At 45.7% G+C, this 13,198-nt stretch overlaps 1 protein-coding gene across 2 annotated transcripts in view; it reads left to right on the top strand.

Annotated features, from left to right (window-relative positions):
- The window catches only part of TTYH3 (tweety family member 3), a 99,170-nt gene that overhangs the window by 69,350 nt on the left and 16,622 nt on the right, over nucleotides 1-13,198 (top strand). For both annotated transcript variants that reach the window (XM_039492094.1, XM_039492093.1), the window contains exons 8-11: nucleotides 9,506-9,561; nucleotides 10,520-10,612; nucleotides 10,741-10,833; nucleotides 11,375-11,511. In XM_039492094.1, coding sequence (XP_039348028.1) covers nucleotides 9,506-9,561; nucleotides 10,520-10,612; nucleotides 10,741-10,833; nucleotides 11,375-11,511 — 379 coding nt within the window. The remainder of the gene's footprint in view (nucleotides 1-9,505; nucleotides 9,562-10,519; nucleotides 10,613-10,740; nucleotides 10,834-11,374; nucleotides 11,512-13,198) is intronic.

Here is a 13,198-nt window from a genome sequence, read left to right as displayed (position 1 = left end):
TTGTACCAGAATCATCCTAATTTGTGTACTTATCCTGTATTAGGAGCGATTACATTTGTGTAAAAGGATTTACCGGAGACGCCAGGTTGCAAGCTGAAGTATGAAAATAGTATTCCTTAAAATATTTTGATCATTTGGATAGTTGCACTCTAGCAAAAAGTGATGTTTACATTAAGTGTTGGACTCCTTGCAAGACTTTTTGTGGGGGTTCTAGAGAACATAGTCCAGCTGGCAGCCTAGTTTTACAAGCTAACCTATTTATACAGCTTTCGTTGTCGTTAATTCTCATCTGCCTTTAAAATAGAAGGGTTCAGCCAGGTAAATAGAAAATGTCGCCTTTGACCTTCTCAGCCCACCCTCCAAATAAATCCTGCAAATCTTCCTGAAAACACATGATTAGTTACTGCAATCAAGGTTTTCCTGCCTTGGGGTCATTGCATAAATACCTCATAGCCATGGGAAGCAAGAGCTCATGCCACTTTTATTACACTTAGCAGCCGCACACCATGACACCCTCATGACAAAGGGATAATGGAGCACTTTACGTAAGCGGTGCTTTAATGGCTTTTGGATTTGTCACTCCCAATCTAGATGGAGGAGCATAGTAAAATGAGTGGGGCCTCCAATTTGAGCTCCAGTAGCTGAAAGTACACATTGTTAAACTGCTGCTCAGAATTATGATCCAGTAGTAGGTAGAGGAACCGATTGCTGTATGAGCCTCTGGAGAGCAGTGGCTGGCTATTCAGTTGGTATGTGATTCTGTTCTCAACCTAAAGAAGAGGGATCTTTAGGGCTGGATGAGAGAGTTAACCTGACCCTATGCTGCTTTGATGATTATCTTACACATCTATCTTATGCTCCAAGTCAAAATATATATATGGCGATATCTCAGAGCTGGAAGGGGCCCTGAAAGATCATCAAATCCAGCCCCCTGCCTTCACTAGCAGGACCAAGTACTGATTTTGCCCCAGATCCCTAAGTGGCCCCCTCAAGGATTGAACTCACAACCCTGGGTTTAGCAGGCCAATGCTCAAACCACTGAGCTATCCCTTCCCCCCCGGTCCAGCTCTCTTTATGGTCAAACATAATTCTAGGGAGCAATTAGGATTGGCCTGTAAAGGGAGATGTTAACAACTATGCAGCTTCAGTTTTGTTTTATGAAACATTTTAAAGAAATTTCATAAGTATAAAGCTCCAAATCCCAGCCTTCTGGCTGTGTGTTGCTGTTTTATATCTGTGTCTCTGCTATTAACAGAGTACTGTGAAACTGATAAGGAATTAGAAACGTTACTCTGCTGATGGCTGGTGGTTCAGAGATTGGAAACAGGAAATGTTTGTGGAAGGAGGTAAAATTCTGTGTAAAAGTCTGTTAATATTCTCACCCTCAGTCTCAATCTTGGAATGCCTTATTGATCAAACACTGTGGGAAAGGAAGGAAGGGATTCCAGCTCCTTTGTTTATAGAAGTCTTAACTACAGGAGCCCTGTAATCACAGTGAACTCATTGCCTTATTTCATTTCTTTGCACAGTGATCCAGGCCTGTGCAAAATGAGAATGATCTCTCAATTGAAAAGATGACCAAGACTGACTTTAGACACTAGGCAGCTGCTCTTAATTTTCACTAAAGGTGACAAATGGGTAGACGGGAAACAGCTATTCCTGACTGTTCACTGATTCAGCTGTATGCAGTTACAGCATGGGTACGGTACCGGGAACCAGTTTAATAGCTCATTGATAACAGTGAAGATAACCCTGAAAAAGCAAAGGAATTCACCCTAAGGAGGCACCTTGTATGTTCCTCTTTCACTTGACCTTGCCTGATTGGAGCCTGTTAATTTTCCCAAACTGAATAATTGCTTTGGAGGTTAAGATTCCTGCTGCTAGTTGAAGCTCCTGCTTCTCCTCAATAGGGGCAGCAGACCCTTCAATTAAATGGGTATCATAGTTGGTTGTGCCAGCACAACTAAGTTTAGCATAGCAGTTCTGAAGGTTCCATAAGGCTAGTAGATGGGTCTAAATGGGACACTGAAGGGAGTAGGAACTACAGGCTTTGCCATGAGATTGTAGTTAGCAGTGTGGCCTGTTCTGTACTGGGTCACTAAAAGATCAACCAAGGCTCATGGGAGGTGATTTAATTTGTTCATGAGCTCCCTCTCCCTTTTTAAGCAATGAGTTGGTCTTAATGGCTTCATTCCTGAGCATTCCATCACATTGGACTGCATGGAGGAAATGGCTAAACACAAGGAAGAGACTAAACTTGAAGTGATGCAAGTTTAGTCTCTTCCTACGAGTTCTGCAACTGCATTTCCTATTCCTATTTCCAGGGTGCTAGGCAGATAGCCCTTGTCCTCATTATCAAGTGTGTGATGTGCACCAGCAAGGGTGCATCTAAAAACAGTAACTTAAGGCGTATCATCAGCTTGAAGCAGGACTCTCTCTTTAGTCTATTTCTTCTTTCTTCTCTAGTAATTTTCTTAAATATAAAATTGCAATGAGCAAGACACTAATCATTGCCTCCAATATCCAGACAAAGGAATGCAAATATGTATGTATGTCCGTTTTTAACTTCTGACAATTTTTGGACTCATGAAGTGCCTGCTGCAGGATTATAAGTGTGATATCAGAAATATAACCTAGAAAACATTTTTAGTAATGCCAGGTATGAAAGACACATTACATCATAACTGCACTAGTGCATCCATGTGACACCAAACTTTGATGGAAGGTTTAATTCATCTCCCTAAGTTCAGCAAAATAAATGCTGACCTCTCTAACGAGTGTAATACTGGGAAATCTTCCCTTACACACCAGTATATTCAGAATAGTCACCCTTTTTTTTTTAAATGGTGGGGAGACTAGCTAACTATGCAAAAGAAGCAGTGAAAACAACTGTATACAAAGTGTGTAGTGCAAAGAACACCAACTAGGAAAAGATTCTCTCTTCTTCCAGGAGGCTTACTTTGTACTAATCCTTTGGCTATCATCCTGTTCTGCATTACTCCTAACCATGCTAGGTAAATGTTGTTGTTGTTTTTTCCCAACAGTAAGGTTAAGTTCAGAATATCCCTTATTTTGTTTACTTGTCTTCAGTACTTGTACCCTATTTGTTGGTTCAAGGATGAAAGAAACTCTGGATCCCAGTGGGTTTTATCACCCTTACAGGTGTTTGCCCTTGAAACACAGTCTATTTGGCTGATGCCTAGATAAGGCTCCCTTCTTGGAACTTAATCAGTGCCCCATCCAAATTTAAGCAGAGTCTTGGTAATGCCAGGTCACCTCCCCGTTTTTCTTCAGTCAGAGGGCTAAGAAGGCAGCCTCCCAGCCCTGCTGACATGACAGGCAGTCCAAGGTTGTCCATGTAGCTGTGTGGCCTAGGTTCATTTATTTGATGCAATAACTTGTGTGTAAATTGCAGGCCCTTTCTAGGAAAAGGAGGTATTTTCCTGGAGAAGCTGGGCAGCAGGACTAAAACTGCTTCTGTGTTAGTATTTTCAGCAGTTTTCAAATCTAAGCAGAACTAATGGCACTGGAAATAATCTGATTAAAAGCATCACTATTGTCACCACTCTTGAGCTAAAGGGAAGACTCCAGTTTATTTACTGCTGCAAAAAATGGACCAGAATTCTTAAAACAAATCTCCTAGAAGAGGAGAGAAACTTAATCATTTTGTGTGAGGCTAGTGTGTGTCTGGCTTATCTGGTATTCATTAATTGAGAGAGAGCCAATGGAATTGAACACTGACTAGATAATCACCTCTTTTTGCTAGTTTTAAAAAAAAGCCATGGTGCAGCCAACATGTTTATTCTTAAAGCAGGAGGCCATCTTCTAGCCTCATTCCCTTTCTCTGATATTGTTACTACCAAATGATTTATTACATCACATTAAATAAAAAGGTATAATCTCTTTAGCCAAAAAGAAGACTTCTCTCCAGATTATTTTACTGGCTCGCTGCATCTGGATCAGACTATCTTATCTGAGGGCCTACATTGCTTAGGGGGTGGGTAATGGAGCTTTTCACCTCAAATCCAGTCAAGTTTGGCAGAGACTGAAAGCTGTGAATATCTTGCTGTTCAGTGGTCAGTGTGAAGTGAATTTGGCTTTCATCAGTTATTAGTGGACAGATGTTCATGTTGCAAAAATTGCTAGCCTAGATGGCCTCTTACTGACTATCTCAGCACAGAAACCAGACTGAATGAACCCTGGAGATAGTCAGGGTTGAGGCATGGGGCAGGAGGTGCCGCGGTTTGTTGCCACTACTGGAGTTTGTATGGGGTTCATAGACACAGTTGAGTCTTCAGAGCTATGAATGGGTTTTTGTTTTTCACCAAGTTTAGAACCCAGATTCCACTTTGTGGTTTCACTGACTTGCCCTTAAAAAGCTTCAGCTAATTAGTAAGTCAAACAGCAATCAGGTTGACTGATGTTTAACTTAGTCCTTTTCTAACCAAAAGTTTGACTTCTGCTTGCCTTCCTCTCTCCCCCCCTCCCCCCCCCCACTTGAGGTGAGGTTGAAACCTTCTATTCAAAAGCTGTATAAATACCATGCAAAACCTCCCTTTTCTGTCCATCCCTAGTTCTGAGGAAACTAGATAGTAAGTGGGAATGTGACAATACCACTTGGGCAGTATGGCTACCGGGGGGGAAGCTACTTTCTCCCATTTTAATTATCACCACTGAAACTTCCACAGTTCCCAGTAACGAAACTGAATGGAGACAGTGCATCTTCTTACTATGATCTCTTCAGAGCACAGTATGTGAAATGCAGAGAGAGACCAGTGAGGTAAATGTGAGGAATGGCCGAAGAGTTGCAGGTTTATGGCAAGCCAGTTGGGCCAAGGTCTGACTCTATTTATTTAACAAAAGTGACCTTTTGTAAACAGCCCATGCTGCTTGTTCTCTGACCATCCTAGCATACAGAATTCCCTCTAGTTTTAAGGTGCATACCCAGAGGCCATACTGCAATTCTCCTGGGCTTCAACACCATCACATTATAAAATTATGAACTGTAAGGCTTCTACATATGCAGAAGTGAGAAGCAGGTTCTAGCAGATTAAAGTTAATTTGTTGCTGGTAGCCTGTTTCAATTTCCTTTCTAGGGAGGATTTCAATTGACGCTTTTATCAAATTGTTCCCTTGCCTTATTTCTGCTCTTTATCTTCCTTTTCCCATAGAAAGTGGGTCAGGAGGATTGCTGCCAGCAGCAGCAGGCACAAGCAGCTGCAAGTATGACCCTTCCCTTGGAAACAGCTTAAAGGCCAGTTTCAAAAACCACCTCCAGACTTTAGGGATTGGTTGAAAGGATAAAACTAAACTGACATGTCCCCTGAAGGGGTGGAAAGATGACTTTTGAGAACCGATGAAGTTGCCATCAATGTGCTTATGGCAGCTGACAGAATTGGAGGGCCGTATTCTGGACAGATGTTGGGAGAATTCCCCTTGTGTATGAAAACTCTTTGTCACCGTTACCCCTTTTGGACCAGAGCAACTAGTCAAACTGGGAGTGTTCAATTTTTACTTCCAACTGGATGATGGAGTCTGGTATTTTCTTGGATGCAGTCGTGTTTGTTTATAAGGAATAGACCAAGTCCTGCTTCTCTGAATGCAGGAGAAACCAAGAACAAAAGGAGCAGTTTCTCCACTTACATGCTCAAACTTCTTTCAACCTGTATGTGTTCGCATACGTGCTTGTTCTCAGAAAAATATCCAGTGGAACCCTCTGCCCACGTGGTGCTAGTTTCTAGGCAGACTTCATTCGCATGGGCGATGTGTGCCTCCCGCATTTGGGGAGACCGGCCCTAGTGCTGAAAGCTCCCCTGGTGCCCAGACTGTGACTCTATCCCTGCTCCTAGTCCCCCACTGCCTGCCGCACTCATCCCTCCTCTCCTCCACACCCCTCTTCCCTGCGAGGTCCCCGCCACTTCTGCTCTCCACCCCTCTCCCTGAGCCGAGTGCTCACCCCACCCAACTTGTTCGCTGCCCCCAGGTACCCCTAATTACCACTTGCTGCTCACCAGTAGGAGGGATGCAGCAGATGGAGGGGGGCCACCATGACCCAGGCATCTGTGCTCTGAAAGTCAGAGTGTCGGCCGCTGCACCACAGGGGAAGCTTAACCTCTGCTGGCCTATTCTACCCCCTGCCTATGTTCGTTCAGCCTTATTTTAGGTGTGGCCCCTTATCTGTCCCTTGCAGCAGTCTTAAATGAAGGAAGTATTCACACCTCAGTTTCAGCCTATAACAAGGTTGAACCCAGCTGAATGCCAGCATAAAGCCAGCTGGGGTGATGTAGCCACCTTCCACATCAGCCCATGTGCTAATCTATCTCCAGCATAAGGGGTTGCTGGAGGGGGTGGGGGGAGGGAGTGAGGGGCTGGAAAGGGGGTGTGGCAGGAGCAGAGCACTTTAATATCTGTCCTTGGCTAGCGTGGGGTGATTTAGGGATTTTATGCAAGTCCATAGTTTGGAGCAGATATTCAAACTTGCACTGGGAGCCGCAACTTGCTTCTCAGCAGGCTTCCCCACTTCTTCCCTGCAGCAGAGCTGTGCTCAGTGCAGTAAAGAATCTACTCCTACAATCTTTGCTAGACTAAATGACTGGCAGTTTAGATATCTCTCATAAAATGGGTAAGTCAGTAGGTTCTAATGTCTTACCACCAAAACGAGCTAGTAGTTAGGATGCCACAATCCAGAGATTGGGGTGGATGGGGAAGAAATTCACTTCTGAACAGAGCACTAGTAATCACATGAATTGAAGCCAGTAAACTTTGATGCCAGGCCCACAGTGTCCAAAATATGACTGGGAAGCTTTTGGACAGTTTGCCATGTGAAGCTTCATGGGCATGGTGGGGATTGTGCAACTTGGTGCTGTTCCATCTGGCAGTCCACAGCAGGGCCGCCCAGAGGATTCCGGGGGCCCGGGGTCTTCGGCGGCGGGGGGCCCTTCCGTTCCAGGACCCGCCCGAAGACCAGCGGCGGGAGCCCCCGCCGCCGAATTGCCGCCGGCGCAGCCCGGTCTCGGCGGTAATTCAGCGGCGGGGGTCCCGCCGCGGGCCTGGGCACTTCGCGGCGGGTCCCGGAACAGAAGGGGCCCCGCCGCCAAGACCGGCTGCGCCGGGCGGCGCGGTGGGTCCCGCTTCCCCGCCCCAGCCTCTTACCCGAGCGTCTGGCGGGGCCAGCTCCGCCCGCTCAGAGCCGCGTGGTGAGGGGCGGGGCTGGGAGCTCAGCCCGAGCTCGCAGCCCCGCCTCCCCACGCTGCTCTGAGCGGGGCGGGGCTCAGGCCCTGTTGGAGCTCCCAGCCCCGCCCCCTCATCACGCGGCTCGGAGCGGGGCGGGGCTCAGGGGCTCGGCCGGAGACTCGGCGCTTGATGCGCTGAGGCTCCAGGAGAGGGGCGGAGGCGGGAGCCTCCGCTCTTCTCTTGGGGGCCCCTGCAGAGCCCGGGGCCCGGGGCAAATTGCCCCCTTTGCCCCTCCCTCTGGGCGGCCCTGGTCCACAGTACCCTCAAGTTGGGGATAAAACAGCCCAGTGACTATGTATGATATTCTTGCTCAGGAAAGGTCTGTTTGCTAATGTAAGCCGGGAATAAGCAATCCCTTCTGATTCAGAGTGTGCGCACAATCCACTCGTGGCATGATCCATTCAGTAGCACACGCTATCCTATTATCTGCCCGGTTTTTACTAATTGCTGTTTAATGGCTCGGCTGAGCTGTAGATAAGTCGTCCCAGAGCAAAATTCAATGGGGAGAGATGGAGCAGCTGGTGGAAGCAGTCCCAAAGTAGGCTAATGAATTATAAACAACAGCTGTCAGGTTCCATTGCTAGCATGCAGGAGCTGACAAGCTGCGTTGTACTGCTCAGTCCCAGTGTGCATACAGGCACGATGAAAGGTGCATGCAATATTGATGGTAAGTGCAGCAGGAGCAGGCCTACTCATCTTACTTGTTGGCTCCCTCACATGGCTTTTACTTTCTCTGTTTTTCCTTTTGAGTCCCACAGTGAGGAGTAGTTGGAAAAGTCACTTCTCTCTCAATGAGTCTTCATAGTGTGTAGGAAAAAGATCAATCTGCAAAATGCCCCGATTATTATTTTTGTGTGTGGTAGAGAAGAGTTGTCTGTTTTATGCATGGCTATTCTAAACTGCCTTCCATTCTGAGAAGAGGCAAGAGAGGTTGGCAAAATGAATGCTGGAGAGGAACTGAGATCTGTAAACACGTTAAAAAGGAGTCTGAAGGGATGGGAGTTGTGGAAAGATAAAGGGTCATTTACAAAAATCCCCTCTGTGGCCTCATCAAGGATGGCCTAAGGGAATCCTGATGTGTAACTTGCATGTGCTAATTTCTCCATCCCTCAAACTGGTAAGCCCTTGAAGAGGTCTAGGTGGGTATCCGGCGTACCCTAAAAAGAAGGATCAGGACTACATTTCCATGCATTTGACAGGCTGACCTGTCAATGTATAGGGCTAACTGTATTTCCCAGCTAGTGGTGGCCACTGTATTGGGGCTAGCTGGCAGGGCATGACTCTGTCAGAGGCTGATTTTAGCACAGGGCAAGTTTCAGTAACGTTTAGGGGTGCTATGAGGAAGTCTGGTGATATTGCCTTGTTCGCAAGAACCACCCCTGTTTCCAGTACCCAGGCATGCTCCACTGCAGGAGGAGTTTTCCTGTGGGTAAAACCTGCAGTAAACTCTGTTGGCTATGTGCAGAAAGCACCTTTCTGAGCAAGCAAGGAGAGCGGTATGAAAGAAACAGTGCATGATTAAAAGCTGGGTTTTAATAAGTGTGCAAATACTAGTAAGGGAAGAGTATGATTCATCTCTAATTTATGCTAGAAGTCTTCCATTCTGCAGCTCCAGCCTCCATTTCTTCCTCAGGCACTTTCCAGGCTGTGCCCCCCCCTACATCCCCTCCACAGAGTACTGTTTAATAACCAGCTGCTCCTTCAAGTAAGGCAGAGTAAATCCATGTTGCAAAGATGTCTCCTTTCTTTCTCTTGTGTAAAAATGTGTGTTCAGGCAGCTGTGCTTACGGCAGATGTGTAGCATACGCACCGGTGTGCGCGCTCTCTTCCATGTTAGTGTAATTCTTTCTCCTAACATAGGATCACAGAAATCAAATCTCAGACTCCAGCCCAGTGTCTTGTCTGAGTGCCACCGAGTATGGTGGCTGCTTTGATTCTGCACAGCATTAGTGGTTCTGTCCTCATGGCTCACTTTCCTGCATAGGTGGGAAAGTCTCACTCTATTTATTGGGGGGAAAAAATGCAATAGGGTCAGCTTTTAGCATGCTTTTCCTTTATTGCAGAATGTAGCCAACTTCCCTTTGGTGTCTTCCATGCTCTGTAACACCACAGAGGAGGGAAGAAAGTGGGTCCGCTCACACTTTGCCTATCACACAGCGTATCACTACTAATGCTCTTAGAATTAAATCTTCCCTTGCAGCAAGCATAAGAAGGCTCAGAGTGGGGGGGGAAAAATAAATATAGCCTGATTTCTATTTCTCTCTCTTGATAGATACTCTGCGCTATTACCTTGCCTGTAATGCTGGATATCCAAACCCCTTTCAGCAGGTGAGTATCTCAGCTCACACCCTTCTGTTGCCACAAGCTGCATTTCAGTGAGGCTGGATTTAAAATGTTAAATCGGTCCTAGAGATTGTTAGCTTGGTCTAAACATCAGGGCTTTTCTCAGCTGAGTCATCCCTTCTTTGGTAAAAGGAAAGGACTTTCAGATCTAATGGTGGTTTTAGCTTGTGGCCTGTAGTTGTGCAATCTCTGGTTGTGATCTCCTCAGCTCTCCAAAGGGAAGCAAGGTTGGATTTGGTCAGTACTTGACTGGGAAACTTTCCAGGGGCTGTGAGAAGTGGTATTGGTGCAATAAGAGGTTCACATTTCTTAGGTCAGGCACACACAGTGTTGTTGGAGGTGCTGCTGCTCAGATGAGATGTGGTCAGGACCATAGTTTTACTTTTTGCTTATGCGGCACTTTTTTCCCAAGAGCAGAGATGTTAATCTTCCAGATAAAATGCAGTTTGGGTAACTACGTTCTGCCTGCCTAAAATCTCCTTAAAATGTGGCATCATGCCATCAGAGACGCTTTTGGTCATGCTGCTGAAGAGTGTGAACTTACCTTAGTGGGGTGTGTTTTCTACGTTTTCTTTATTTCACTACTGATAATTTTTTACGGAAAAATCTAGCTGCTATGTGTGGGAGGAGCTTGGGATTGTAGGTGGAGCTTGAGTGGAATCACTTTCTTTCCCACTAATCTGACCTTGGCTGTATTTGTGTATATTTGAGGAGACCAGAAAAAGTACAGACTAGAAAGCTGATTCCATCCTGTGCTTTTAGAGCTGAAGAAGTGGGTTATGTGGAGTGTCACTGCAGCTGTGAGATGCTGCTAGTTTACCCTGGCTCACCGGTCACGTAGATGATATCTCCGTACTTGGCAATGGCAGTTCCTAAATTCCTCTGTTGTGCATAGCCTGGCTTCCCCCTCAAGACTGACCATGTTCATGTTCATTTTGAATAGAAGCTGTCAGGAAGTCACAAAGCCCTGGTGGAAATGCAGGATGATGTGTTGGAGCTGCTCAGGTCAGCCATCAGAGAGTACCCCACCTCCAAGGTAAAACATCTTGAACTTACCTTCTGAAAGCACTGGACAAGTAAAGTATGTGTCCCCTCAACATGAGGCCCTAAGTAAGCTCTTGCAAAGCCCTTTTATTCTACTAATCTCTAGCTTGTTGCTTACAGGAGTACCTTACTCGGATACAGGAGGTTCTAAACTCCACCGAGATCAATTTGCAGCACCTGACTGCACTGGTAGACTGTCGTAGTCTTCATTTGGTGAGTATGGAGAATCAGTGTCTGGAGCTGACAAATATCCACTGTCTTGTGCGGATACAGAGCCCCAGAGTGCTGAGCTCTTTGAAGGTCAGAGTACCTCTGGCGCATCAAAATACAGTAGACCGTTGGTTTGGCTTTGCTACTTCTTCTACAGTTAAATTTATAGTCCAGGTCTAGCTGTGCACAAGGGTAGTGGGGCACTGGGTGGAAGAGCTGCAGAACTGGAAATTGACATCTACTGATTTCATGAGTAATAGTGAAACTATGGAACAGGCAGACTTATCTTGATCTTCCTTTTTTATATGTATGGCTGAGAATACACTGTACATCTGTTCCTGAATGGAGCCCTGTGTAAAAACAAGGGGGTTGGTTAGCTTTTAAAAACCTTGAGTCCAGTGAAACCTAGCAAATTGCATTGTGGAAAATGGCTCAGTTTTTAGGTGGTGAGCCAGAATCCAGGTGATGGGATTTTTGGAATATGGAAATTGCAGTGTTACTTTTTATGGTGACCCAAGAGGCTCTGCTTAATTTCTCCCTTTAGGATTACGTCCAGGCTCTGACAGGCTTCTGCTATGATGGAGTGGAAGGGCTCATTTACCTGGTTCTCTTCTCCTTTGTCACGGCTCTCATGTTCAGTTCCATTGTGTGCAGCATCCCGCACACTTGGCAGCAAAAAAGGTAAGCAGTGGGATTAGATACAGTCAGCTCACACTGTTGGGTTATAGAGCTGTTTCCTAATGAAAGCTACCATGTGTGCTTTAAGAGCATGAGGGATAAGATGTTATAAAACGTAGGCCCAAAGGGAGGAGGATTTGTTGGCCTTAACTTGGTCAGTTTAAATCAGAACCTTTTTACTGTATAACTCTGTATATAGGCACCATAGAGGGTATTTGATGGTGTGCAGAGTGAGACTTCTATTAGTCTGAGTTAGAGATTAATGGTATAGCTCTAGGGTGGCAGAGGACAGCAGTACTTGAACTGTACAATACCTATTATCTTTCGTCGCATTTACTGGGAGGGGTGTTTTCCTAGTACTGGGAGAGAGACCTGAAGTGGTGAGGATAAGGTCCTGCTCACCTTACTCCCTCAATTCCACTGACTTCAATGGGACTTAACTGCATGACTAATGTGAGCAGGATATGGCCCCAGCAGTAATGAGATGACCAAATAAAAAGTGCATCTATTATTTTGTGGCACTAAAGGAATCTGAGACCTGTTGCTATTTCTAATGGATATGTAGTGGTGGTAACTAAAGGTGAGATGCTCAGTCAACCTGTGGAACTCTTTTTGCCAAAGGATGTTGAAGGCCAAGGCTAGAACAGGGTTCAGAAAAGAACTAGATAAATTCATGGAGGCTAGGTCCATCAATAGCTGTTAGCCAGGATGGGCAGGGATGGTGTCCCTAACCCCTGTTTGCTAGAAGCTGGGAATTGGCGACAGGATGGATCACTTGATTACCTGTTCTCTTCATTCCCTGGGGCTTCTGACATTGACCACTGTCGGAAAACAGGATACTAGGCTAGATGGACCTTGGGTCTGACCCAGTATGGCCATTCTTATGTTATGAGACTAGGATATATTGGTCCATCTGTCATAGGGCCAGTTGTCATCTCATTGGTTTCTGTACAACATGATGCATTGGCGTTTTAGCTTTCATTTGTTTGAAAAGTACCCTGTGGTGTTCAACAAACGTTCATGTTCTAAATACGATTTAGGTGATTTTAACAGTGTCCAAGGCTCAGTGTACAGAACTAGAGGCACTCAAATGCATCAGGAAGACTTCCTGGGGTGGTGAGGGCTGCCCTTCCTGGTTTGTGTTTAAAGGGCACTTGGAAATATATCAGTATGTCTTCAGAAAACAACTGGAGGTCTTGATGCTCTTTCCATGTGCAGCAGTAAACAGCAGGTCTACTTATCAAGCTGGGACCTGTACTCTCTGCACCCAGTTCAGGGACTGGCTTCTCTTAGGGGTAAAATACAGTATCTGCCTCCTTTTAGTAAAACTTTACTGTCACCTTGTGGCACTGACACTAACAGCAACTGACAAGACGTGCGATAACTTGTCTTCTAATCCTAGACATTGGAGATGTCATTCTGTTTGGTCCAGCTCCCTGCCAGTGTGGAATGTTTCCTATCAGAAATTGACTTGTCCAGTGTAGTATCCAATATCCCTATATTGAGAATATCATAAAGGGGGATTGGAAGGGCCAGAATTAGGTTAATTAGTTGCGCAACCGTGATGTAATATTGCGATAGCCTGAAAATTTCCATACCATCCTATTCAAGTGATGGGCAATTATACCTGTATCTGCTCTTCCAAACTGAAGCAGAGGTGTAGGCTGTGCAGGAGTCCACACTGACTTGC

The sequence above is a fragment of the Mauremys reevesii genome, linkage group 10 (genome assembly GCF_016161935.1).
Source record: "Mauremys reevesii isolate NIE-2019 linkage group 10, ASM1616193v1, whole genome shotgun sequence".
NCBI classification, from domain to species: Eukaryota; Metazoa; Chordata; order Testudines; family Geoemydidae; genus Mauremys; species Mauremys reevesii.
Note: the sequence above shows the minus strand (reverse complement) of the source record. Positions and strands in the feature narration are given on the sequence as shown.